This window comes from Malus sylvestris, chromosome 2 (assembly GCF_916048215.2).
Source record: "Malus sylvestris chromosome 2, drMalSylv7.2, whole genome shotgun sequence".
In the NCBI taxonomy this organism is placed as follows: domain Eukaryota; kingdom Viridiplantae; phylum Streptophyta; class Magnoliopsida; order Rosales; family Rosaceae; genus Malus; species Malus sylvestris.
In genome coordinates, this window is record NC_062261.1 from 33,664,226 (window position 1) to 33,692,195 (window position 27,970).

General features: G+C 36.7%; 3 protein-coding genes across 4 annotated transcripts; 2 read left to right on the forward strand and 1 right to left on the reverse strand.

The window, feature by feature from the left end:
• The first annotated feature begins 2,117 nt into the window (after window positions 1-2,117).
• LOC126610614 (retinoblastoma-related protein-like) lies at window positions 2,118-10,526 on the forward strand. 2 transcript variants are annotated; one of them, XM_050278725.1, is made up of 19 exons: window positions 2,118-2,335; window positions 2,797-2,926; window positions 3,115-3,219; window positions 3,369-3,511; window positions 3,611-3,707; window positions 3,829-3,875; window positions 4,843-5,041; window positions 5,298-5,364; window positions 5,535-5,714; window positions 6,215-6,408; window positions 6,546-7,416; window positions 7,600-7,762; window positions 7,867-7,939; window positions 8,141-8,314; window positions 8,393-8,512; window positions 8,589-8,736; window positions 8,845-8,957; window positions 9,963-10,078; window positions 10,165-10,526. In XM_050278725.1, exons 2-19 carry the CDS (start codon window positions 2,804-2,806, stop codon window positions 10,313-10,315), a joined length of 3,084 nt encoding a protein of 1,027 aa, XP_050134682.1. In that variant the 5' UTR covers window positions 2,118-2,335; window positions 2,797-2,803; the 3' UTR covers window positions 10,316-10,526. The 2 variants fall into 2 exon arrangements, with proteins under 2 accessions (XP_050134682.1, XP_050134673.1); XM_050278716.1 differs by having other exon boundaries at window positions 2,119-2,335; window positions 2,793-2,926.
• A 1,870-nt stretch (window positions 10,527-12,396) lies between these two features.
• LOC126589246 (nodulin homeobox) lies at window positions 12,397-19,952 on the forward strand. The gene is made up of 18 exons (XM_050254474.1): window positions 12,397-12,604; window positions 13,486-13,537; window positions 13,893-14,021; window positions 14,124-14,282; window positions 14,929-15,012; window positions 15,089-15,217; window positions 15,450-15,668; window positions 16,082-16,213; window positions 16,350-16,445; window positions 16,521-16,682; window positions 16,993-17,284; window positions 17,381-17,506; window positions 17,590-17,659; window positions 17,921-17,984; window positions 18,086-18,151; window positions 18,445-18,942; window positions 19,056-19,090; window positions 19,224-19,952. The coding sequence occupies exons 2-18, from the start codon at window positions 13,496-13,498 to the stop codon at window positions 19,753-19,755; spliced, it is 2,835 nt and encodes a 944-aa protein (XP_050110431.1). The 5' UTR covers window positions 12,397-12,604; window positions 13,486-13,495; the 3' UTR covers window positions 19,756-19,952.
• Window positions 19,953-20,445: 493 nt separating this feature from the next.
• Window positions 20,446-27,473, reverse strand: LOC126589249 (uncharacterized). The gene is made up of 5 exons (XM_050254489.1): window positions 27,410-27,473; window positions 27,218-27,300; window positions 23,838-24,430; window positions 21,508-21,683; window positions 20,446-21,353 (listed from the first exon to the last, which is right to left on the reverse strand). The coding sequence occupies exons 2-5, from the start codon at window positions 27,237-27,239 to the stop codon at window positions 20,900-20,902; spliced, it is 1,245 nt and encodes a 414-aa protein (XP_050110446.1). The 5' UTR covers window positions 27,240-27,300; window positions 27,410-27,473; the 3' UTR covers window positions 20,446-20,899.
• Window positions 27,474-27,970: the final 497 nt, after the last annotated feature.

The window sequence follows — 27,970 nt, forward strand, 5'->3', positions numbered from 1 at the left end:
TTTGCTACTTCACATTTTCAGCTTTTTTTTTCACCCAAAATTGTGAAAATAAGCTGTTTTTAAGTGTTTACCAAACACCTTTTTAAGCTCAACTTTTTTTTATACCCACTTTTTATAAAAGTATCTTGGTACCAAACCAGTACTAAGAACAATAATTGAGGACATTCAATGGTTAGCTTTCTCTTTCCTTTGTATCAAATGGAAGCATATCTTTAGGCAAGCAAACGTCCTAGCAGACGCTATTGCGAATGTGGCCCTTTTGGCATGGATGTATATCCCCACCGTTGCTTCTAATGCTCTTTTTATTTGTTTATACTGAAATTGGTTGTACCAAAAGTTTCTCCTTTTAAATGAAGTTTATTTTTTAGCAAAACAAAATATAAATAAAATCAAAGAAATTAGATAATACCAATTTAAAAATAGAATACTTCATTCTAATCCTTGACAAAGATGACTTTTAGACTAAAATCATCATGAGTAAGATCAAAATATAATTTTAGTCCATTTATACATTAATAACCTCATTTATTAATTACATTTGCATTTATTAATTATTTCTCTTTTTATTTCATTATAATTATAATTTTCATTTCATTTATCGTAATATATTTTGTTGTAAACATTTAGACAAATTAATTTTTGTTGTACATCATATTTTGATGGACTTTGTCTTCTTCATTTAGATACATTAAATTCATTATAATACATTTCGGTGCATGCATTAGATACACACATTTCGGTACATACATTTCGATAAAAACATTTAGGTACATTAATTCAATATAATACATTTCGGTACTAATATTTCGGTGCATACATTTCGGTACACACATTTAGGTATATTAATTTAATATATTACATTTCAGTGCATATATTTCAGTACATACATTTCAGTACTAGTATTTAAATACATTAGTTTAATATAATACATTTCGATATATATATTTAGGTACATTAATTGAGTTTTTCAAGTTAATGTTAAATATAATTAATAAATTTAAAAAAAAAACTGTTTTTTGGTCAAAAAATAAATTAAATTTTGTATATTAATAAATTTAAATATTTAATGGGAGACATTAAATAAAATGCACATTATTTATTTTGAATCAAGGACACATCAAGGGATTATAATCAATATGTATTCTAACACCATGTTTATTTTAAATTTCAATCTTCTTGAGAGATTAATGTTAAAAAATCCCATTTAAAAATTATAGCTTTTCTCTAGGTTTCAAGGAATTAGATAATCAATATGACGTAATTGTTGATAATCAAATTATTGCTTAAAAATTTTATGAACGTGTTTATTTTTTATTAATAAAACATCACATAATTTACAAATATAGTAATGTTTGCTGAAAATGGATCCTCTCCCTTCCTCTTAATCCACCAAATCAGGAGATTCGAACTATTAAACTTTGATTTAACTGCTAAAGTTATTATAACTTTTAAAGTGGACAGTTGTTTGTAACCGTTAGATCAAATTTAAATTATCCGGATCCCTTGATTTGTTGGATCAGAAGAAAGGAATCCGAAGATAATTCATTTCTACGTTTGCCTAGCATGTTCCATATAAAAAAGGGAACTTTAACGAAAAGCACCCGGTATTGTTCACTTTAACGAAAAACCACATTTTTACACTAAAAAGTCAATCCTGGTACTATTCACTTTACCCTTTATTTTGTCTTTCTCATTAAAACGCAAAGTTTTCAAACCCTTTTCATTAGTTTTCCTTATAAAAAATGCCGGCTGTTGAGTGGGCCCAAAAAAAAATAGAAACGACATTGAGATGTTGGAAAGGGACCCGTCGGAAAGAAGACATAAACAAAGTGCGCCCGACAGCTCCCACATGTGGGCCGTGGGCCGCTTCGCTTTTACCGAGAGAGACGACGAGACTAAAATATCCCCCAACAGTCCTACCCTTCCGTCACCCGGGCCGTAACGGCAGAAACGAGAGTCATTACATTTCGCCCAGCGAATCTCGTCAGACGTAACGGTGAGAAATTTTGGCGGTAAAAAGCACCTAACCCTGATGACGTGTCCCATCGCCATTGGCCGCGGATGTTTTGTATGTATGTATGTGAGTCATGACGGGATGCTATGTTGTTTTTCCCGCGCTACCACATGCAGGGTTTCCCCAAAAAGAGGCCTAAAACCAAACGAATTTAGAGAGAGAAAGGAAGAGGAAGAGAGAGAGAGATAGGGTTCCAGAATCACAGAGAGAGAAGAAGAGAGAGAGAGAGAGAGCCTCCGCTTAACAGAACGCCGTCGTTTTGCTTAACATTGGCAGATCTGCTGCTCTCCGAGAGCTTCGACAAGGGGATCAGATATATAGGTAGATCTCTGCGGGTTTTGCTTCGGAATAAAAATTCGTTTACTTTAATTTTTTTTTAAAGCTGCAATTTTTTGGATTTTATTTTTCATTTTTGTCACGCTTTTTCTGCTTGTGGATGGTTGGTTACTATTTTTTATTTTTATTTTAAAGCTTAATTGACTGCTCTACGAAGTAGATTTAGTGAATTTTTGGAGCGAAAATTTGCTCGAGTGACTGAAGAGATCAATTACGGCAGTTCGTAGACGTACAGTGAGAATTGGTGTTCTGGGTTTTGAAAATTTTCTCTCTTTTCTGGGTATAAATCTCGGGATTTTGGGGGTTTTTTAAGTAGTGTGTTTTTTTGGCAATTCAAATTCTTGCATTCGGAAATAAATCCTTCAATTTTGTTTTGTTTTAAGTTTTGAGGTATGATTTTACAGAAATTAACTTTGGTAATTTTGATTTTGGTTTGGTTCAGCTAGGGTTTAGATGAGTCCACCTGCTATGGTGAAGATGGAAGATACTAAGCCTGAAGTTTCACCTTCCATCAATTCAAATTCCGAGAGCAGCGATTCAGGCCCTGTCCAAGATCGATTTACTGATTTGTGCAAGGTTGCCACTTTTTCCCCCTTTTGATTGTGATCGAATTTATCCTCTTGTTCTTTCTTGTAGTAGATGTCATTTTGTTTGTAAAGTTTAGTTTACAAACTGTTCTTCTAATACTCTTGGAATTTCTGTTGTGTTTCTGTTGTCGTTTCTTGATTTTAGTTTCTGTGGATTTATATGGTTTCTGACTACAGAATGTATTGTCGTTGGACGAGAACTCCTACACACAAGCTGCGAAACTGTTCAAAGAAACCAAACATCTGTTAATATCAAATGCGTCAGCTATTGGCAACGGAACAGTATGTATTGGTTTTTTTTTTTTCATTCTGTTGTCATATTAATAAGTTAAGGTGAAATAAGGTCTGAGGTGATATCTTATAGGATCCTTTTGCTGGAATATTTGTTTGGCTCTGGTTTTGGTTTAACCTAAATGCATTTCTTTGTGCAGCCTGAAGAAGCAGAAAGGTTCTGGTTTGCCTTTGTTTTGTACTCTGTGAAAACATTGAGCAACAAGAATTCGGATAATTCTCAGAAGAGCTCCGATGATAATGGATTTTCTCTCTTCCAAATTTTGAGAGCTACGAAGCTGAAGTATGTTGTTTGCCAATCTGTTTTCTTTCCTTTAGCTTATAATTAGCTGCTCATGAATTCTTGTCATCTAATTTTCTTCCTTTTGGGGTTGTTTTATAGCATTGTAGATTTTTTCAAGGAGCTTCCTCAGTTTGGTATTAAGGCTGGTTCAATTTTGAGTAATATTTATGGCGTAGATTGGGAAAACAAACTTGAGGTATTAATTTGTCAGAGATAGTTTATGCTTTGAAATTAGCCGTGTTTTTATGTCTTTCAACGTTCTGTTTTCTTGGACTTACTTGATCCTTTGCTCATGATTTGAGCTCTGAATTTGTCAGGCAAAAGAGCTGCAGGCAAATTTTGTGTACTTGAGCCTGTTAAGCAAGTGAGTTACTTTCTTTTGCGCCATTATGCCTGATATTAATATTATCTGATGGTTTTTGATATTAATATTATCTGATGGTTTTAGAATTTTTCCTCGTTCACTTAAAAGTTTCCCTTATGTTTTGTGAGCTATCTGTAGTTAGGATGAAACTAAATAAGCAGTGGTACATGTCTGTTGATGTCAGATTTTGAAATTGTTGGTAGTGGCTTGACATTGAAAGATGTTTATCAGGCTGTAGTGGGAATGGTTGGCAGGGGTGCTAGGGCTTGGAATAGATTAAAATTAATGTTTGATTACAAAAAGAAAGAGAAGAGGTTGACTAAATAGCTATAATTTGTTGGATCTCAACCTTATCTTGTATTGCAAATCCTTCTTCTTTATTATGTTAAAAGAAAACCTCGAGATGTTATGTTGTGAAATAATATGCTTGTATTAAAGAAAAATATGCCAAAGCAGTGTTTCTAATGAATCTTTAGGATAGTTGAGTACATGGCTGAAACCTATTGTACATCATTAAACACCCCATTGGTGATTGTATAAACGTATGAGCACCCCCTTTAATCTGTGCAGTTTCATGAACATTAATGGAGTATACTGAAATCACTAAGCACCTGCATGGGTGGCTTTCCCTGCTCACCCATACGCAGTCTGGAAATCTCTTTCTTTTTTATTTTCATGATTTGCACTGACGTTTAGTAGAAAAATAACATTATATGACTAAAAACTTTCCTTAGCTTGATTACCATTTAATTCAGACTAGCTAGATTGTTAATCGCATTGAGATGATCCAAACCTTGTATGGGTGACTATATTTGGTATTGCATCACTTTATGTGGAGATTATGCTGGATGTTTCATTGTATGCGTAACAAATTTGCTTTTTGTACTTTGTTCAGACAAATTTAATTTTATTTATTTGAGAGGTTTTAATCTAGTAGAGTCCTATACTAAAAATTTAATGCTTCAAGGTACTACAAACGTGCGTATCGGGAGTTATTCTTGACAAGTGATACAAATGCCAATAAGCAGTCAGCTGTTGCCAGTGGAACTGGTTATGTGTCAGAGTATCATCGTTTTGGATGGTTGCTGTTTTTGGCCCTTCGTGTACACGTATTCAGCCGATTTAAAGACCTGGTGACTTGCACAAACGGCTTGGTTGCAATTTTGGTCAGTTGCATTTCTGCATTACTTTTGTTAGTTTGTGGTACTAGGATCCCAATCAGTTACTTGAAGTATCCTGCATGATATGAAATTAATAGATTTCCAATTTACAGTAAACAAGAAATAGGTTCCTAGAAGAAGTGTGAAAAAAGTGTGTATATACATATATATTATGTAATATTTCTACCCATATACATATCTCCTTTTTGGCTTCCTACTTGAACATGTAGGTTTTCTTACTGCTCAGTTTTCCTTTTTACAGGGAATTTTAATAATTCACGTCCCTGTTCGCTTCAGAAAGTTCAGCATTCATGATTCAACACGCTTTGGTAATATTTTCACCACTTTGTATATAATGATTTTCCTTTCATTTTCAAGGAGGGATATTCAATTTTTGAAACTTTCTTCTGATTTTGATCATTTCCTTGATGTGTTTCCTCTTTCTTCTTTTTCAATTTTGGCATTTTATTGGATCTGATTTGATTAGTGTCTAATTCAGCAAGGAAAGGCAACAAAGGTGTGGACCTGCTTGCATGTCTTTGCAACACTTATGACACCTCAGACGATGAGTTGAGAAAAACAATGGAAATGGCTAATGGTTTAATAGCAGATATTTTGAAGAAGAAGCCCGTTTCGGCGTCTGATTGTAAAACTGAAAATCTAGAGAATATGGATCCAGGTTTGTATCAAAAGTTTCTGCTATATACAATGATTTGATTCAAAACTTAAAAGAAGATGGTTTGCATGAAATTTTCTGCTATGCTCTTTTGTCATTTATCAATAATTCTTATTAGGGAGAATGACAAGTCATCCAATTCTGTTACTGTTAACAATTCAATTACTATTAAATAACTGAATGTAATTAGTTGTGGTATCTGTTGAGATTAGTTAGGACAGCTATAAAAGTAGTCAGGGGTATCTATGTAAATAGCCAAAGGCTATATATATCTACACAGTGTGTAAAGTTATCATTCAATCAATACAATTGAAAACTTACAGAGGAAGTTCTCTGTTTCTTTATGGTATCTCGCCATTTTGCTTCACAGCTTCGATCCTTCTTTCTGCTTGCTACATCGATTGATTCGTGATCGATTCTTGTTATTCTTCTTCTCTGATTCTTCGATTCGTCTTCTACGATCTTGATTTCTTTAGTTCTAAGATATGATGCTGTGAATGCAGATGGTTTGACGTACTTTGAAGGTCTCATGGAGGAACCATCTTTGTCTTCCAGTTTAGATATTCTAGAAAAAAATTACGATGATGCAATTCGGAATAAGGGTGAAGTTGATGAGAGAGTCTTCATCAACGAGGACGATAGCTTACTTGGTTCAGGGAGCTTTTCAGGAGGATCCATGAGTGTAGCTGGTGTGAAGGTATGCTTTTAATAAATTCAACTATTCAGGACCATACATGTGGCATTTTAAATTCTATTTTCTTTTCTTTTTTCCCCGTTGCTTTCACTTTTGTGTAGAGGAGTTTGTTGATAGTTTCATTTATTCTATTATGTTAGAGGAAATTTGATTCCATAGCTTCCCCAACAAAGACAATTACAAGTCCACTCTCTCCCCATCGCTCTCCTGCATCTCATGTCAATGGTGGTGCTAATTCAAAGATGGTGGCTACACCTGTGAGCACTGCAATGACAACTGCAAAGTGGCTTCGGACCTTTATTTCTCCGCTTCCGTCAAAACCCTCAGCTGAGCTCGAGGGGTTCCTGGCATCGTGTGATAGGGATGTTACTACTGATGTGATACGCAGGGCACAAATTATATTGGAGGCCATATTTCTAGATAGTGCCCTGGGAGAGCGATGTGTAACTGGTAGCCTGCAAGGTGCAAACCTCATGGACAACATCTGGCAAGAGCAACGAAGATTGGAAGCACTCAAACTTTATTATAGAGTTTTGGAAGCAATGTGTAGGGCAGAGGCTCAAGTACTGCATGCAACTAATTTGACCTCCTTATTAACCAATGAGAGGTTTCACAGATGCATGTTAGCCTGCTCTGCAGAGTTAGTCCTGGCAACACATAAGACTGTCACAATGTTGTTTCCAGCAGTATTAGAGAGGACCGGTATTACCGCTTTTGATCTTAGCAAGGTGATAGAGAGTTTCATTAGACATGAAGAATCTCTCCCAAGAGAATTAAGAAGACATCTGAATTCATTGGAAGAACGACTTTTGGAGAGCATGGTATGGGAGAAGGGTTCCTCGATGTATAATTCTTTAACTGTTGCAAGACCTGCCCTCTCAGCAGAAATAAATCGTCTCGGGTTATTAGCAGAGCCCATGCCATCTTTGGATGCAATTGCCATGAATATTAACTTCCCTTGTGGAGGGTTGCCTCCAGTACCTTCTTTACAGAAGCATGAGACTTCACTAGGTATTTATTTCACACACACACACACACACACATATATATATCTTCTCGAATGAAGTTGGTAGTTTGGTCCTTCATTTTTATGTGGGTTAGTGTTAGTACATGGAAATGGATTCATATCCACTTGGTGGTTGATGATATAGTGATGTGCTGAAGTGGTGGTTTGATATTTTCATTGTTTTTCAGGTCAGAATGGGGATATCAGGTCTCCAAAGAGATCCTGCACAGACTATAGGAGTATATTGCTGGAGCGGAATTCCTTTACATCTCCTGTGAAGGATCGTCCTCTGGCCTTAAGTAACCTTAAGTCAAAGCTGCCACCACCTCCTTTACAATCTGCATTTGCCAGGTATGCCTCCAGTCCTAGGAACTAATAGATCCAATTTCTTGTAGCAACTTACTGCTTCATTTGTTCTCTTAATTGTAATATAATTCTGATATTCATGTGTGCAGTCCAACACGACCAAATCCAGGGGGTGGAGGGGAAACATGTGCAGAAACTGGAATCAGTATTTTCTTTAGCAAGGTGCGAGGCAGTCCAAGAATTTAGTTCTCTATTTATTTTTCCTGTAAATAATTGTAGAAAGTCTTCCTGATTTGAGAGGATTTGTGTTGTAGACTGTAGTTTAAACTAATAACAGTTTATTTGGCATGTTTAACCACATGACCTCATAACTCTGCCTTATCAGGATTTATCCTCTTCTTAACCATAAATTTCTTTATCTAGATAAACAAGCTGGCGGCAGTCAGAATCAATGGAATGGTTGAAAGAATGCAACTGTCTCAGATAAGAGAGAATGTTTATCGTCTCTTTCAACAAATACTTGTTCAGCGGACATCTCTCTTTTTCAACCGCCATATTGACCAGATTATCCTTTGTTGTTTTTATGGAGTTTCAAAGGTGTGATATTACTTTTGACAGTTTTATGCAATGCTGTGAAATAATCTTCTTTTCTTACTCACTGTTTTCTGGTTGCAGATTTCTCAACTAAATCTCACATTTCGGGAAATCATATACAACTACAGAAAGCAACCACAATGTAAACCGGAAGTTTTTCGAGGCGTGTTTGTTGAGTGGCCTTCACCACGCCGTAATGGGGTACGATGCCTAATATTTACTTTATCACTGTTAGTTTCCTGGATAAATCCCAACCTTTCTTATGTTTTGGTTACAGAGACCCGCACAGGAACACGTGGATATCATAACATTTTACAATGAAATATTCATACCTTCTGTGAAGACCCTGCTAGTTGAGCTCGGACCTGCTGTTACAGCAACTACAAGAGCTAACGTGGTTCCTGAAGTTAACAACAATAATGATGGTATGTGTGTTAAAACATGTGTAACTGCCTAATGTATTTCCTGTTTCTTTTGGGATAATCATGTCTACCACTCCCTAATAAGCTCATCTTGTTTTACTGGCCAATTAGCTCCATGCCCCGGATCACCTAAAGTATCTACTTTTCCAAGTCTTCCTGATATGTCTCCAAAGAAAGTTTCTGCAGCGCACAATGTTTACGTCTCTCCATTGCGATCATCTAAGGTACTTGTTTAGTTTTCCAGAGTCGTGGGAATTCCATTTTTCTTTTTCATACACGTCGCCTCATAGAATAAAAGAGGTCATCTCTCATGTTCAACGCAAAGTTATGGTAACTTGTTCAATATGTTTTAATCTGCAACTTATTTAACATAACTAGTTTTATATTACTGGAATTTTGAATCTCAAGTCTTTGATAGGTCAACATTGCAGTTCTATTATGCCCTTTTTTGGTGAACATTTGATGTGTCGGCCTCTTATTCTTTTCGTTTGTGAAACCTCAAAGCCCATTGGCCTTAACACAAGTCCATGAGATACAAACTGGTTATATAAATTTATTAAGGGGAAAGTCTAGTATGTTGTTTTTGGCTCAAAGTGTTCTGTGTATTTCTTAGGACTTCGCTATATATTCATGCATGAATTCTCACTTTGAGCATACTTTATGAGCATCTGGCTTTAAGTCTCAGGACTCAATTTGGCCAAGGGATTGTTCAGTTTCGTTTTTCCACTTTGGATGCAATATAGAGATAGATTGAAGTGATGCAAGTGAAATCATGTCAATATTTTGTTGATTCCATTCTTTTCATTGTCATACCATTTGTATATATCAGATGTACATCAACTATCTGCATCTCTGTGAAAGTATAGTCTCATTTATGTTTTCATTAGGCTACTAAGGTCTATCTATCTACCAAGTATGCAATATAAGGTCAACATATTTTATTTCAAGAGTTCCGGGATACTGTATACGTATTTCATGGACCATGTTGCTTGACTTAGCTAATGGTTCTATGTGACATGGTAGCCAATCGTTTAACTCAGGCAAATATGTATTGTTAGCCGAAGATACTATCACGTCTACCCTTCGGCTATAGTCTTCAAGACTCTTGGGATCATGATAGTGTAGTAATGTTGAGATTCTCTCAATGTATCTGCATTATGTTTAATTAATTTCTGCAAAGAAATCAATTATTGGTTTCGAGTCTGAATCTGATTCCGAACTGTTCACAGATGGATGCTTTGATATCACATAGCTCAAAAAGCTATTATGCTTGTGTTGGGGAGAGTACTCATGCTTATCAGAGCCCTTCGAAAGATCTCACTGCCATCAACAACCGCTTGAACGGGTATGCTTTTAGTTTATGGATGAGATTAACCAAGGTAAACTGTCACTAAATAATGATTCCTCTGATGCATTCATTTCCCTTTTCAGTACCCGAAAGCTCAGAGGCACTCTCAACTTCGACAACGTTGATGTAGGCTTGGTCAGTGATTCTATGGTGGCCAGCAGCCTGTACCTTCAAAATGGGAGTTGTTCATCCTCACCCGGTGCCCCAGTGAAAACTGAGCAACCTGACTCATAATCCAACGGCTGTATAGTTTTCCTCTTTGTAAATCTAGTCCTTTGATTCTTCGCAGTTATTTTATGCATTTTCCGTTGATGACACGGGGTTCTGAATGAGCGGCCGGAGTTACGTAGAATGGCCGCCACAGGCTCCCTTACTTCTCCATGTATTGATGATACATGTTAGGTAGGTTAGCTAATTTGAATAAATGTTTTGTTTCTCTTGTTTTCTTCATGGCCTTTTTACGTTTCAAGTAATTGTATCGCCGTTCTTCTGTTGAATGTGAGTTCTTGTGAACGTGCGTGGCGTCAGATATATCCATACTGGATGCTCCAATACTCACTCGATACACCCCGAATACGTATCTGATACTTGAAATCCGTATTCATTGATGTATATTTTTTGGCAACATTTGACTTTTGGAGATACCCGTATGCACACGATTGACACACGTCCTGAAAAACAATGTATTTAATTTTGTATTTTTAAGTTCTTGCAACAGAGTAAACGTGGGTGTAGTTGTATTGGCCAAATCACTCTCTCTCGTAAACTCAATCATGACCATAACCCAATTATTCTAAACACTTTGTTTTTATTTTGGTTGGAAATGATGGTAATGGATTAAGCAAGTCAAATTACATAGGGATAAGGTTTAGTCAACAAATATAATAAATAGTCTTACTTTTTGTCAAATTACATAGGGATAAGGTTTAGTCAACAAATATAATAAATAGTCTTACTTTTTGTGTGGTCAGAAAGAACCAAGACTTCAGAATTTTAGCCATCAACTACAAAGCAAATTACTTCCGCTCCACTCGTAAGTCATAATTCACTTATGCCAACACAATTATTCCATAAAATGATCATTAAAATTGTAATTGCAATAGTTTTAAAATCTAGTACTCGCAAATATTATTTTAAGGGTTTTTTTATTTATTTTTATTTTTTTATCACAAATGGTCTTTGAAATTCGTCCACACCTTTAAGATGGTCCATGAAATAAAAAAATCGATCAATGTAGCCCTTGAAAATAGATGTCATAAATCAATGTGGTCCTTTCGTTGCAATTTTGTAAAAAAATTTGTTATATGCTGATGTGTTGCATAAATGGGTCCTACAAGATTTAGGAATTTTTATCACAATAATCCTTGAAATTGACCCACACTATCAAGATATCATTGGAATTGAAAATCGATAAATACAGTCCCTAAAAATAGGTGTTGCAGATTAATGTGGTCTCTCCGTCGCATTTCTATCAAAAGTTATGTTATGTGCTGATGTGAGTGTACTAATTTAGTAAATAACTAAAAAATTTGTCAAAATACCTTTTGCCCAGTGAAACATATCAAGGCAAAGCTTGCCGTTCTCCGCGTCAACAATATCATCGAGGGAGTGCGCAACAAGCTCTTTGAGATTAAGGTCGTGAGGTTATCGATTGCCCAAATATAAACAGTGATGTCAGATCAGTCGTCGCCAATCCAAGTTCCCACCAAAGGTGGTCTCGATCTTGGTCTAATATCAAAGAGTGTAAAGATGAGTGTCTTCATAATTTATTTTTTAGGACGGAGGCTACCATAGATGGAGGTAGATGAGTGCGCGTTGGGATCAAAGGTGATTGCGTGACTGAGTTTTTGGGTTTACAACTTTTTTTAATTAGTTATCGAATTATTAAACTTATTTTTAATTTAATTAGATTTGTGCAACTCATTTATGTGCCACATCATTACATAACATAATTTTTTATAGAATTGTAACAGAAAGATCACATTGACTTGAGACACTTATTTCTAGAACTCTGTTGTTTGATTTTCAACTTTATAAACAATCTTAATTCAATTTTAAAGACCGTTTGTGGTAAAAAAAATAAAAAATTTAATAAGTGTCATATAAAAATAATGGTCAGGTGCTCTGTAGTGGTAAATGACTACTTTTTCAGGAAATCTTTGTCGTTTTGCTACTCTTATCTGGTCTCTCGAGATAAGAGAATCCAAAGGTTACTGTCCCCCATCAGGCCCAGCCCATTTTGTTTGGGCTAAATAAAATATTAAATAAAAAATAAAATAAAATAAAAAATTATTGATAGAGACCACTGCGGCTAGTCTCTTTCTAATTTCTACGCTCAGAATTCAGCGACTTCAACTTTCCAGTTCTTCTTCTACTACGTTTCACCGCTTCTCAGCCTGTCAGCCACAGCCACCGGCGCACTCGCTCAACAGCCAGACAGCCACCGCCGACCTCTGCCAGCCATTCGGAAGCAGCAGCACGGAGCCACTACCCTGTTCGACAACACGCTGCAGATGCACTCAGGTATCTATTTTTTCTTAATTCTTAATTTTTATTCTTTCTGATGTAAGAATTAGGTTTTAATATTCCTTAATTTGAAGAATTTGGTATCATAATTAATTTCGAAAACCAAATTTGAAATTTGGGTGTTTTAGTGTGAAATTAAATTTTAGGGTTAGGAATTAGGAACTATTGTAGGAGTGCTTATTATTTAACTTGGAATTAGAAATTATGGATTTCGATTTGGTCTTATGTTAGTTAATAATTTAGTCGTATTTCAAAGTTCACATGCTAAGTTCATGAATCCTAATGACTCTGCATTTGATCACTAGGTTAGTGTGGTGGTGTGATTCTCTATATTGAAAAAGAATTTGCTGATGGAATTGATACGGATTTGGTGATTGATGCTTTTGATGCTTTGAAGATGAGAAGGGCAGCATTTAAATAGTTTTACATTGTATAACATTGTGCTTTTGTTTGTTATATTGATATTTTGCTGTTTTGTTTGTGAGTTCGTTATCTTTTTATTATTTTGGTTGTTTTTTATGTATAGATATGCATTTTGAGGGGTAAGGGCCATAAGGTATCTACGTCCCCCTGACTAGGTGTATCTTTTTTTGTTATTAATAAAATTTACTCGTACCGTTGAGTTTTCCTTAAAGTCTTAAATTAGGTTTGCAACCTCTGAAATGTATGAAAACAACTTATATTGTTCCAAAATTTTAGCAATGCTTTCCGTTGAGGTAAGCAAAAAGATACCAAATATAATGTGTGGTATGTTTATGTGTATTCAAACACATTCACAAGCTTAATCTGACGGATTCTTGGAGGTGGCTTCGCTAAAATTTTACTCCAATGAGTATGAATGTTCTTATATTTCCTTTTTTTTCCCTTATTGTGCATAGGTTTTGTAGAATGAGACATGCTAAGGAAGAAGCGTCATGTAGTGCTACACAAGTAAGATTCTCAACTACTAATAGTTGACCGTATGAATAATTTATTTATTTATTGTCGTTTTGTAGTTATATGTTCATTAGGGATCCAAATATTCACATTGTCTTGTATGCCCTGGATTTGTAATCCAAGTGGCCTATTATTAATCCCAATAGTTGTATGGATTTTTTTAGTTTTTTAATCAAACCCTAAGCAAGATGGAAGAATCTTGAGATTTCTAATGGATCACTAGAGTTAAGAAACAAGGATAGCCTGGAAAAGAGAGGACCCGAATTTGTTAATTAGGCAACCAATTAGTCTGTTCTTTCCAAATTCAGTCTGTGTGCATGAATAAGTATTATTTTCTTTGCATGGACAGGTTATTGACCTAGTTTCAGCTGTGAAGGAGTTACATGGGATTAACTCTCAGGAACTTAATAAATTACCGAGGGACTCTGAAAGTTTTACTATTCAGTATGTTACAGAAAAAGGATCAATTTCAAAAAAGGTCAGAATTTATTTCCACTGTTAGTATTTTATTTTCATACCATGCCTTTGTATCCTGACCTTTTTATAGATGTGTCATTTCTAAAATCTTGTTATTTTTCAGATTGATGTGGAAAAGCTTGCGGGCTTCCTTCCTCTGCACCTTATTGCAGTGCTTATGTCATCTGACAGAGATGAAGCTCTTTTCAAATACCTATCATGCGGTATCAGGCTATTGCACTCCTTGTGTGATTTAGCACCTCGACATGCCAAACTTGAACAGGTTGATTGTAGTACTTTTGATCCAAGTTTTATTCTCTTTCTGTTTTATTGTTTGCATTTCCTTTCTTGTGTTGTACACATGAAAGAATTGCGTAGTATGCTTATTCAATTTTGATGCAGTGACGTGAAACTTCATATAATCTGTAGCATTTGGTGAATATTCAATAAGACATCTTCACTCTTTTCTAATGCAATGTTGACATCTTCTCTCTTTTCTATATGCACTGTCGTGGCCGATGATTATTTTCGTAAGTTAGTGTAAGGGTGGGGTAATTTAATGTCCTTGTATAAAGGATTGCCAGGAGCTTCTCTGACTTTATGTAAAACAAAAATGTAGTTGTCATTTCGAGTCATAGGGTATGCCGTAATTATAGATTATAATGTAACCCTAAAATGTTTCCGGTACTGATGAACTTTGATGTTTGAAACTTGTTATGGCACTTGGAACCTTTTTCTCAATGGAGGCACACAAATGTGACATTAATAGTTTTCTGGGTAGTTGCATAAACTTTTGTCCTCTCATTCTAGTCTTTTTAATGAAATTTTGTTTGAAGTCTGATTACTTCATTGCCATCTTTCAAACAGTTTGAAAATTCTTATGGAAATAATATATGACAATGAGACAAAAATATCATTCATGGTTTCAGGTTTTGCTGGATGATGTAAAAGTGTCAGAGCAGCTGCTTGACCTGGTGTTTTATATACTAATTGTTTTTGGTGGTTATGAACAGGTTCTCCCTAATCCTTACCTTTAAGATTTAATATCCTTTCCTTTTATCTCTACTGAGACTTGCTTTCATGATGCAGAAAAATCATAATTTTGGTATGGCACCCCTGATGCAATCTGCACTGGTTGCGTGCAGTCTACATTTACTAACCGTTTGTATATCTTCGCAATGGCAAGATCTTGTTCAAGTATTGCTTGCACATCCTAAGGTAACATTAGCCCTAAATGATTCTTTCAAGCACATTCATAGAAACAGTGTTTAATTGGAAATTTTATAAGCTCTTCTTATAGCCATATGTTTATGGTCATGGGATTATTCTGCAGTTTTCTGCTTTTGTAGCTTTTGTTGTAGTGGTAGTAGTTGTGGTTGTTATATGTATTTTTCCAGTTATTCTTGTGCTACATATTGATCTTGTTGATTCTAAAACTTGTCTGCTACAGGTTGATGTGTTTATGGATGCAGCTTTTGGAGCAGTTTGTGTTTCCATGAAGTTTCTTAAGATCAAGCTGTCAGCTCAACAGGATGATTTCTGTACAAAATCAAGTTTGACTAGTGAGCAAATAGTTCACTCTCTCTGCCAGCAATGCGAAGCCTCTTTACAGTTTCTTCAATTGCTGTGCCAACAAAAGTTGTTTCGGGAACGATTACTCAGGAATAAGGTTTCTGAACAAGATCTCTCTGTTCTTAAAGTTTGGGGGAAAATGTTATGCTGGAACAATATTGATTCTGTTGTCTGTAAGTTTGTTAAGGGGGAAAGAAAAACAAGTCAAAACAGGTGAGTCTGGTCAAAACTGAAAGCAGACAATTCCTGAGAAGATGATACCAGACACTCTTTAACTGAACTTGTATGTAGACTAGTTAGGGCTGGTACTTAGAGGGAGAAATGGAGAATTCAGTATTTGCAATAATGAGACAATGTTGAAGAGTATTAGAGTATATCAGGAATTCCATAGACGACAGTCTTGAATGGGTCCTATTAAAGATTAAGGGTTTTGGCTTTATGCTATTTCGTTGTATACCCAATGATATGGAATTGTATTCGAGTAAGTTGTCTGTTTCTGGTTTTGCACAGGAACTATGTGGAAAAGGTGGTGTTCTGTTTCTGGCTCAAGCCATCTTGAAGCTAAATGTCGTGCCTCAGTTTGCGACATCTGCTAGAGTTGTGGCTGCTGTATCTAGGCTCAAAGCTAAAATACTTTCAATGGTGAGTCTTAGTTATGAAAATCTGTCTTTAAATATACTCAAGACTTTTATTCTGCTTTAGAATCTAGGACACGTTATTATTGTACGTATACCATGTGCAAATCCTCACTAACCAGTCACTACTATCCTTGTTGCAGTTATTGAGCCTGAGTGAAGCAGAAAGTATGTCTTACCTGGATGAAGTTTCCAGCTCGCCAGCAAGCTTGGATTTGGCAAAGTCTGTTGTATTGGAGGTTAGTGTTTGTTCCCAGCCAGCCTATTTTTTAATTTTCCAGCTGCTTGCCGTTAATTAAGTAGTTTTGATGCAGGTTCTTGAGGTAATGAAGACTGCTTTTGGAAAAGACCCCAGATCTTTTGCTGCATTTTCTGATAGAAGTTACCCAGTGGGGCTTTTGCAACTCAATGCAATGCGCCTAGCCGATATATTTTCTGATGATTCAAATTTTCGATCCTACATGACACATTACTTTGTAAGCTATAATCATCTCTCTCTCATCTAGGTTTACTTTTGTTATCCTCTTACATGCTAATGCTTTTCTTCTATTTTTTTTTTTTTCACTCTTTTTTACCATCATTGTGCTTCAGTATTCTCTAACATTTGGAGAAGCTAAAATTTCTTTTTTCATTAGAAACCCTTGCATTATCCACATAATTTTGGTACACCTAGTGTGCTCGCATCATCCGTTTGTATTTTTTGAGGAACCTCGCATTGTACATTTGTATAAAATAGCTTCTAATCATGAAATTTTGTTTTACTACACCTTTTGTATGTCCCTCCAGACTAAAGTGATCACTGCAATATTTTTGCTCCCACATGGAGATTTTGTATCCTGTTGGTGTTCTTCTGAACTCCCTCTAAAGGAAGAAGATGGCAGTATTGAGTATGACTCATTTGCAACAGCTGGATGGGTTTTGGATGTATCCTCATCAGTTGACCAACTAAATGCAACAAGTTTAGAATTTCCTGTTACTCCCAGTATTGTGACCCAGGCTTCTTATTCACATCAGAGAACGGCCTTATTTGTGAAAATAATTGCAAATCTCCATTGTTTCATTCCCACCGTCTGTGAAGGTGGTTCTTGATTTTGTAATTCCTCTTTATCGCTTCAACTAGTACATGTCATTGTTTTGTTGTCTTACTAATGGAGTTCTCTATTTTAATTTACAGAACAGGAGAGGAACCACTTTGTTAATAAATTTCTGGAGTACGTGCAAATGGATTTATTGAACACATTGCCCGGATTTTCCCTTGCTTCTGATACTCCTAAAGCTGCAACTGTTTGCAGAAATCTACGTAATAATGATCCCTGAATAATCTTTCTGTAAAACATAATTGCAGAAGTAAATCCCTTCCTTACAAGTAAATTTTGTGTGTAGGTTCGTTGCTAAGTCATGCAGAATCATTAATTCCCAATTTTTTGAATGAGGAGGACGTGCAGCTCTTAAGGTGATATACTGTCAACCATGTTTCTTTTTCGTAGTCTTTTAATCTATTATTAATGCTAGAATTTGACCTCACCCTGTTAATATTGTCTTCGCCGCAGAGCTGGCATTGGTCTTGTAGTTGTATAATGGATGTTACCTGGAATCTACTTGATATATGTTACAATGATTATATAGAGATTAGTAAATGTTTTATCTATCAATTTTATAATTCAGTACACTAGCTATGTAGTATCGCTTACTTTTATTCATACTTACATGTTAGGGTTTTCTCTAAGCAATTACAATCGTTAATCACTTCGGCTGAATATGAAGAAACCCGAGTTCAGGTAAAACTTTTATTTTCTAGAAATGAGCTTTCCCATTTTATTTGTTCCTCCGCACTACCCCTTACCTATGTTTAAATGTTTCCAAACAATGATGCTGGCAGGCAAAGAAACACGAGGAGTCAATGTATAGAGATAAATTTGCTAAACTCAACATCAGTGATCATCAGGTAGGTGGCCTGGAAATGCTGGTAGTTATACTTGCACTGTGTGGCCACATTATTAAGTTCATGTGCTTCAATTTGTACTTCAGTAAGCTCCACGAACACAATTAAAATTTAACATGAGACTCGTAGCACTGGGGAGGCAAACGGATTATTATCTTTAAAATATGCATCAATAGTCACTGTTACATGCTTTATTCAATATTTTAAGAGAACTATATTGGCCAGTGGAGTTTGCTAACAGTGATGTAGTTATTTCTCAACATAGTGACCTGAAAGTAAAGTTTGATTCCTGGTAGGAGGCTCAGAGTACTGGAGGATGCTCGCCACCATTATTGAGTAAACAACCTTCTAATCTTAATAACAGAAGTGCTAACCTTGAGGAAATGTCTGAGAATTCTGATTTTCAAGATGCGGACCAAGTTGATGTCAAGGAAGACAAAGGTTTATCCGGGAATGCATCTGGACGTTTTAGGGTGTACGAAAGAGATGCTCATAATGTTGAAACAAGTGGTTCAGACACAAGCTCAACAAGAGGAAAAAATGCTGTTGATCAAATGGAAAACAGTGAATTTCCAAAGACGAGTGCACACATAAAGGAAAGTGGATACGGGGGAACCCCAGAGGATGAAAAGGTTGAAACTCTTCCGTCCGAGGAAAAGCAGCGGAGAAAACGGAAACGAACAATAATGAATGATATGCAGGTGGAACTTGTTGAGAGAGCCTTATTGGATGAACCTGATATGCAGCGAAATGCAGCCTCAGTACAATCATGGGCTGAGAAATTAAGTTTTCATGTAAGTCGATACTTCAAACTTTATAAATAACGTATGTTGAATTTTTATTCACTATATATCAACAACAATACCAAACTTCACTTGACTAAGAAATGTACTATTGTGTTATCCAGGGTTCCGAGGTTACATGCGCACAGCTAAAAAATTGGTAAGCCATCCTCATTTTTGATGAATTTGTTTTCTCCACGGCATTGCTTAAAACTACTTTTAGTATCCTAATGCTGTTGATATTTTGATGGGTATTGCTTGTTATGAAAACAATCATTGTTTTGTGTCCGCAGGTTAAACAATCGAAAAGCAAGGCTAGCCCGCACAGCTAAGGATGTTCGTGCAACACCAGAGGCTGACAATGCTTTGCCAGAAAAGCAAGCTGGGCGAGGACAAAGGTCCAATGTCTCCCCCGATAGTCCTGGTGGAGATGCTTCCGCCCAACAAAATGCGAGGAGAGATCCTCAAATCATGTTGAGACCTGGTATTGGAGAGGTAGCCGAGAATAACGTGGCAGAAACAGCTGGCAGTTCTGCAGATTTTGCACAGTGCAAGCAAGGTGACTCTGTTGTGCTGGTAGGTGCAAATGGAGAGCAGATCGGAATAGGAAAGGTGTTTCAGGTGCGTGGCCAATGGTACGGTAGGAACTTGGAAGAGCTGAGGGCGTATGTCGTGGATGTTAAAGAGCTTAAAGCTAGAAGATCAACGAGGCTTCCGCACCCGTCTATGGCCACCGGCGTTTCATTTGAGGAGGCAGAAACAAAGATTGGCGTGATGAGAGTGTTGTGGGATTCGAACATGACTTTCTTATATCGTCCTCAATGAGTTATGTGCAAGTGAAAGGTTAAACCCCCTCGGCCTCAGTAGAACTAGAAGTCCCCTCTCTTAACTGCGACGATGTTATCGTACCTTCTTGTAATTAGATTTCGAAATTTTCTAGCTTTGAAAAAGTTTTAATTTAGAAATAAACGCTTCAAACTCAATAATGTAGAAATAAACCAAAATGTCTTGAATCTTGATAACCGGAGAAGTATTTTACAACGAAGAATTGATTAGAGCATGACAAGTTTGTCGAGCAACATCTGAACCGTTCGAACAAGGGTATACAACTCCCTTTCCGTTCGAGCAGTTGAAATAAAACCCAGTGATTTTTATCTCCACACTGTAACTAATGGTGTGGAGATAAAAATCACCGGGTTTAAATAAAATTTCCAATCTCGTAAGATTTAAGCCAAGTTAGTAAGAAATATGCTACAACACGCGAGGCATGTGCGAGAGATTTGCAAACTTTTTATGGACCATGCCTTGCTGCTCAACTTCAATTCCTTTAAAATTTAAAAATCCGTTACCCAAACAGACTTGCAAAACATAAAGAATGGTCCTTTGCGCGATTTAAATATGCGTTTGTTTGTTGCCTGGGGATGATTTGGTTTCACAACACACACACACAGAGCCATGCCAACCGAACATCATGCAATCGAAAACCGCAACGAAATAAGAAGCAAGCAAACTGGGGACATCAACTCTACTGAGATTCCCATTAGAAATTTGCATCAGAAAACCCAAAGTGTCCCCTATTTCATAAGTTTATTTAAGATAATTTGGCAATGCCCTTTTGACCTCTCAGGCATGCATGCAGAAGCAATATCACCACCTAAAATCACTACCCAAATTCGCTCCCAAATACTTCTCCTGTCTGTCAACACCAAAGTCAGCTTCACAGGTTCAAGCTCTCTCCCTTCTTAGAGTACTTAAATATTTGGCAGAAACATAATTTTAATCAATTTGCGCCCACTAAAAGCACCATATTTCGCCTCCACCCCAAGACAATCCCTACTTCCGTCCTTTCTCTTTTTTATCCCTTTTCGGTCTCTCTTTTTCTTTTCTTTTTTTTATACAGAAGAATTTTTGAAAAAAGCACACATAGGATAAGATCTCGAAAGATCAGGAATTTCTTTCTTACTTTCGATTATGCAGAAGCCCACTCGAAGTAATGGCAACGGGAGCCTCTGGTGGCGGTCCAGTTTCCGCAGCCAAAGAAGAAGCTCCCTTGCTTTGGCCCTGGCTTGCGGACCATACCTCTGCTGCTCTTCACCCCACAGAAACAGAATGGGTGATGATAATGGAATACGGGAACACCCATCTCCTTCAGTTTCAGAGGGTGGTGTGGTGGTGACATGTGCTCGGGGGATTGCTTCATTGTCATAGGACGGTCAGCAGTCTGCCAGACCAATGAGTTTGTGATCGCGAATTTGAAACCCCTGTGCATGAGAAGAGAAAGTAGGCGAGCGGTGTTTTTGGCATCATCCAGGCCACAGTGAGGACGGCCTTGCCATGCCAAGCCTGCCATTTGAACTGCGTCCTTCAAGTTGCACCTAGCACCACCGAAAACCTCACAGAAAGGGACCTTTAAGTTGATCCATCTATCAAGAGAAAATCAACACGCAAACATGAGACCATATTCTGATGTGTTTTCCGTACATATTAAACTCATAATAAAAATTATTTAAAACGTATTCTTATATTCACTACACATAACTCCAATGAACACTAGTTTCTTTTATCTGCATTTCTTACCGGTTAAAATATGGAGGCTTTCGAATTTTCTTGAATCGACATTCGGATTCCAACATGACCCGACAGTCCCAGTTTGACCATGTCACAACAGCAAAGTTGGTGTTTTTTATTCCCTTCTTCTCAAGCCATTTGTCATGCCTTAGGAGGGCCTCACTTAAGGTAACTCCTCTATCCACCTGCCAATACCCAATACCCATATTCATCATCAATAAATTTTGAGGATCATAGTAAAGGAAGAAGAGAAACACTAATAACACAATTTTACGAGATAAAGTTGCACAATTCCCTTGCATCACATACAGTACTCAAAGAATGTGGTGAGCTCTAGAGACTTGGATGATTCTAAGTTAATAAATACCCACAAAGCATGCCGTTACAACAAGAAAAACAAATTAAAATATAAAGGCCTTGTTTGGTAATTGGTATAGAGGATTGGATTGGAATAGAGAACCCTTTAAATGTATTTTGAAGGTGGCAAATAATTACTGCCATGCATCGATATTGTCCCCACCTTAACCACCTAGGCCCAATCCCTTGGAATGGACCTCAGGTGTGGGTTTTATCTCAAAAGGCCCCGGTGCAATTAGAAGTGGAACACCTAAATTTAAACCTTAGATTATTGTTGTCCTTCTCGGATGTGGGACTCTCTTCCCACCCATCTTGGCTTGCATCGAGCCAGCCTTTCACACTAACAAACTTCTCCCTTCGAATCCTCCCATTTTGGGGAGGATTGGAAAGTAGAACATTTCTTCTTGAGTAATATTTCTCCAAGTTGGCCATAAACTTTACATTTCTTCTTTCAGCATACCTTAAAAATAGTGACTTATCCATTCCAATCCAATCCTTTGTACCAAACACGGCCATAGTTTCATATAAAACTCACTTTCAGAATCAAAGCCACAAAATGCTTATGCCGTCTTTGAAAAGGAGAAACATAACAAATCTTCAAAATTAACAACGTGAAATCATTTATCTATTACTGTTTTATACATGGACACCCCGGCAACCTTGAGCATGAAAATGACAAAATGTGCTTTACTACCACAGGTCTTAATGGCACACAAACACAATCCAGAATTACCAAATGGTGTATAGTATCATATAAAAATGGTCAGAATGTTCTAACAAGGAATTTACTTTTCTCCAACCACTGTAACACTTAAGAACTATTCCAATCACAGCCAGGTCATCACCAAATCCACTTTCTAACATAAGCACCAGAGGGAAAAAAAATAGAGAACATTTAAGTCCACCCAAGCAAGGGATAACAATGTCCCTTAGCCAAAGATTAATTAACCATGTCCCGATAAAAGAATAACCTTCTATATAGTGAATTAGATTATAGTACTATACTACAGTCACCTACCAAACGCCCCCAACCTAGAAGAGTAATCCCAATAGTAACAGAAAATGCAGCTAACCTTACATGTCTTGTTATAGTGAAGAGAGAAGAAATCTTCAGCTTGAGACGAAAATCAGGGAGAAGAAAGATAGAATACTTCTTAGAGCCGTCTATCCAGCTTTTTGGGTAGAAAACCACTTTAATACCGAGTGATAGATTTTCAGTGTGCTTGGTTGTTTAAAAAACTCATTTTGTAGAACAGTGCTATAGCATCAATCGGGAACTCAATCTACCCTTTATACCAGTTACTCCATTTTAGTCCCCTTCGATGCTGTATCTATAGTGTAGACACATGTGGGCAAGTACATTGAAGCTTTAAGATGCATGTTTTCAAGCATGGTCGCATCAAAATCTTCCAGCCACAATGAGAACTACTATATATTCTATGATTCATGAATTGCATAGTCCACCACTTATATAATATTTGACCAAATTCAATCCAAGGTGATTGTATAAAATTTATCTTCACAGTGACCATAGGATTCAAAGTAATCAGCAGTTTATCATCATCCAAATTCTTCCAGAATTGAACTATACTAAATAGCAAACAGTTACTGTGCGAATAGCATATAAGATGTCTAAAGAGCAGGTGCAGGATTATAGCTTGTGAAAGTACCTACCCCAACGAAGGTGCATATTAAGGAAAAAATAAAATATTTACTAAGCATAGGTGGAACTATTATTGACAACTTTACAGTTGATAATGCTAATTGAACCAATAAATTCCCACAAATTACTCAACCAACATTCCTATCTTTAACAGTTGCAAATATAACATTGACCTAAAACATATGATGGACCCGTAAGATGTTTCACCTGAACGTATCATGTCAGACAATTAGGATAATATCACTAAATACGGCCTCAGAAATCTACACAGTATTTTGTTCCTATGGATAAATAAAGGCAGGCTCAGTTCAGGACAAACCTGAATTTGCTGGATTCCTGTCAGATCCTTGCAGAAATCACTCAAGAGTTGGTTGCATGTTGGTCTCACATAAGTCTGAAAACATGCTTCCAGTTGGCCTGTCATGCTACTCACTATCACAGATGGAAACTCGATTATCTCTTGAGGATGGGGATTTCTATCCTTATCGCAGGTAGCCTCAAAGTCTATTACCACAAAATACTGAAAGTCTTGGAACTGGAAGTCATTTGGGTAACTTTGAGCAAACATATTGACTGGAACATAGTGAAATCGATTTTCCATGGGAAAGGGATAAAACTGGCTCTCAAAAGCATTCATCTGGCACTGTTGCACCTTTTGAGAGTCATTATGGAAAGTTGACCAGTATCCAAAATCATGATGGTAGGTAGGTTTGTTGTAACATCCAGTTGGAGGTTCAAGAAATTCACTGCCCAATGGACGGTCTGATTCAGGAACATCCCCAACTGGATGATTACTAATTTCATCTTTAAGCTCTGGAAATCCTTCAATGGGATTCCCATTACACTTGAGGTTGTACGGGAATCCCTTGTGGAGGCATTTTAAGGAAGCCTCGCAGGTCCTTTCCATGTCTTCTGCAACAGGAAAGAAAGAAAATGAGACGAAACACAAACCCATGTCATTGGATAACTGGCATAAACCATAACAGATCAAACAAAGAATAGACAAGAGTTTAAAGTGTTTGCAGAACAATATGCAGTATTGCACCGAAATTAAAGCTCTATAACTTTATAGATCACATTTTTTGTGTACTTTCGTAGAAATAATGTATAACACCGAGAAAAAGAGGTTTAAGATGCAAATGGTTAATTGGCCACCAATCATCATCAACATCCAAGAACACAAGGTCCAATCTTTCAGAATCAGGAGAAACCTACTCTACTGGGTTCAGAGTCCTCTTCAAAGGTCAAATATTTAATTTTCGATCAAATTGTAACATGTAAAGCTGCTAAACTGAAAAAACAACTTTTACTAATATCCTAACCAAATGAGATGAAAGCAAGCAACATAAGTTGCAGTGCGGAGGAGAACAACTAGGTTTTCTGAAACTTCCATCAACTTTCAATGTCTGAAAAACAGACAAGAATAACAGAGGCTGGAAAGAGAAAGGAGAACTGCATCTCTCAGGATACCTAGCTTTTTCTTGTTTGCTCGTTATTACTTGCTATTTACACCTACACTCAGTATAGAATTTCTGGCCAGGTACACTGCCACAGAAGGAATTAGATCGAGGGAAGAGCTAGGTTGCTACAGAGACTAGCAAAAGGTATGTCTTAATTGAAAAAAACGAATAACTTAGAAAAATAGTTTCAGCATCAATTGCATTCATTTCCAATTGTCTTCTTTTTTCAATTATTAGTACATCAACTGCATGGTGGAGGTTACCCACACCTGAGGGCAGGGCAGAAAGCAATCCATTGGAGCGATCATGGGCACTATATCCCAAATTTCCAAGGTTGCTCTAAATCTCTAAACCGCAGTTCCTGGATTTTTCAAAAAAAAAATAAATAAATAAAATAAACATCAATTTGCATCCTTTTCTTTTTGCTTCTTCTTAACTTAATAGTAAGCAGCTACATGATTAAGGCTACCCCTTCCCCCTTCCCATAAATCCATAGGCCGATCAAAATACTGCCGGGCTATCTGGGCTGCAATTCCTCTCTTCCGAATTACTGAACTTTCACTTAAACAGGGCTGAAAAGGACTACGAGGAAAGTCCTAGCACAAACATAGGAGAAAGTGAAACAGGAATCAAAACTTTTTTAAGGCCAGGCCTGAGTGGCTACTAAGTCGAACTTAAAAGAAAAGCAGTGACACATCGTAAAGGTGGATACAAATGCTCGGTACAATATCTAACCCATAATTATTGGCAGGGTAGCACGGTTGAAATAATATATATAGCAATATTCTCTTATAAATATACAGCATAACATGCGACCAGCATTTCAATTTGAGCAACCCATTTAAACAAGATTCCACCTGATTAACGGTCCAGATTGACACTCAAAATATAACATGCCAAATACAGATAGTTTGGCAAGTGAAAATATACCTCTGTACGAAATATCTCTCCGTGTTGATCTCATCATTGCCCAAATAATATATATAATTTTAAGGTAGTGTAACTGACTAACTGGACTGACGTCAAAGTAAATAACTATTGTGAAAGTGAAAAAATACTAATATTAGATGCTTTCAACATAATTTTCCACATAGCTCAGTTCATGGGATTTCTACCACCATTTTCCTGCTTTTATTATGTTTCACCATCTAACCCTCATTGTTTGCTAATCCTAGAGGAAAACAGTAACATTCCAGCTTTCCCATTGGTTACATTTACTATTCATTGCAGCATACAGGACCATGGTTAGCTTCCGTTGAAGCATAGCAGCTACTTTTTCTAATGACCACTAACTGATTGTTGTCATAATTTAGTAATCAGAAATCTTGCCAAAAAAGATTTCAACATATTTGCACCAGAAATCAGTTCGGTTACGCAATGTACACGAGCTTCAAGGGGTCAATGAATTTCCAAGCCACTATGCAGAGTCATCAGTTATACTAAACCTCATTATTTCATAAGAAAATCTAATACACTAAAATACCAAAAAACTAATTGGTAGGTTTCTCTCAAAGAAAGTACAGCTGCGATGGAACCTTGATCACAAAAAAATTCTCCCCCCACTGGACTTACACATAGCAACTGAATTGTACAATTACAACTAAAATTGAAGAAACCTACCCCTAAAAGTTTTTTCCGATCATTTTGTATGTTTAGATAAGATGAAGAAGATGTGGGTTAGGCCAACGGTCAGGGCAGTGAATCTGTCACTTGCATGGTTGCACCCAAGTTCGACTCTTGCACTCCGCAAATTAGAATTTTTAGATATAGCTTTGTCAACAAAAAAGAGGGCAAGATGAAAGTTTCGTTGCTGTCTGAATTTAAAACAAACCGATCAGCATTGGCATCTCAATTCAAAACTAGAAACATCACGGCGACAATATGCTACGACATTCATCCCCCTATAAATTCAGAGGCTACAATCATTCTAAACACTCCCAACAGCCCAGAACACCATATCCCATTATCAAAAGACTTCTACTTTACCCCAATTGCATCCAGCCAACCTAAATTAAATCATACAACACCAACCAAACTGCTCCCAAACACTCCCAAAACACAAAAAAGATTTAAAGCCCACCAGAAAAACAAATTAATTATACATAATTCTCCATCAAAATTCAATTCGACAAGCACAAAGTTCACAATGAGAATTGAAGCAGTAACTGTGAGATCAAATTTCTTTAAAAAAAATCAGAAGTTCAATCGAATTTCCCACTAAAAAATTGTAAAATCGAACCTGTTTGTTCAAGGGCCATCATGATCTTGTGTGTAGTTGAGATCCACCAGCAAGTACATCAGATCTTCGTCTGCAATTCCCACCTACACCAATCCAAAATAACACCAAAAAAATATTTATCCAAATTAAACCCAAAATTAAATAACCCAAATTAAGCCAAAAATTAAATAAAAATCTAGAGAGAGAAAGTACCTGGTTGGTTTAGAGAGAGAAAAGTACCTGGTCTCATACGTAGTTTTGAAGATGAGAAGTATTGGGGAGATGATTGGGGCCCACGTATAAACCGCCACGTGTTATGGTGCAGATGTGGGTCCGGAAGAGGATTCTTTTTGAATTCATATTCTCACATCTTAATCTTTCATTGTACATCGTACGATCAATTTTCGTTAGATGTTATTTATGTTTAATTTTAAATAATAAAAAAATTAATAATTTTTTATTACATGCTAAATGCTAAGTTGTAAGGATCTTAGATGGATTGGATGGAATCCAATTCCGGTCGTTTGAGTCAGGACTACGAGAGAGACTCGGCAGGAGTGCCCACTAGCTATTTTTCTGTTAGTGCACTGTAGAGGGAAAATCTGTGGTGAGTCGATCCTGGCCGTCGATTGGCTTACTTTTTAAGATGTGTGGATTGGTTTGACAATTATTTGATTGAGAATCTTGGGGTATCTAAAGGGTGGGACCTCTTGTGGATAAACTACTTCTGTTTAATTCTCTAAATTTGCCCTTAAAATAAACTACAATTCTACT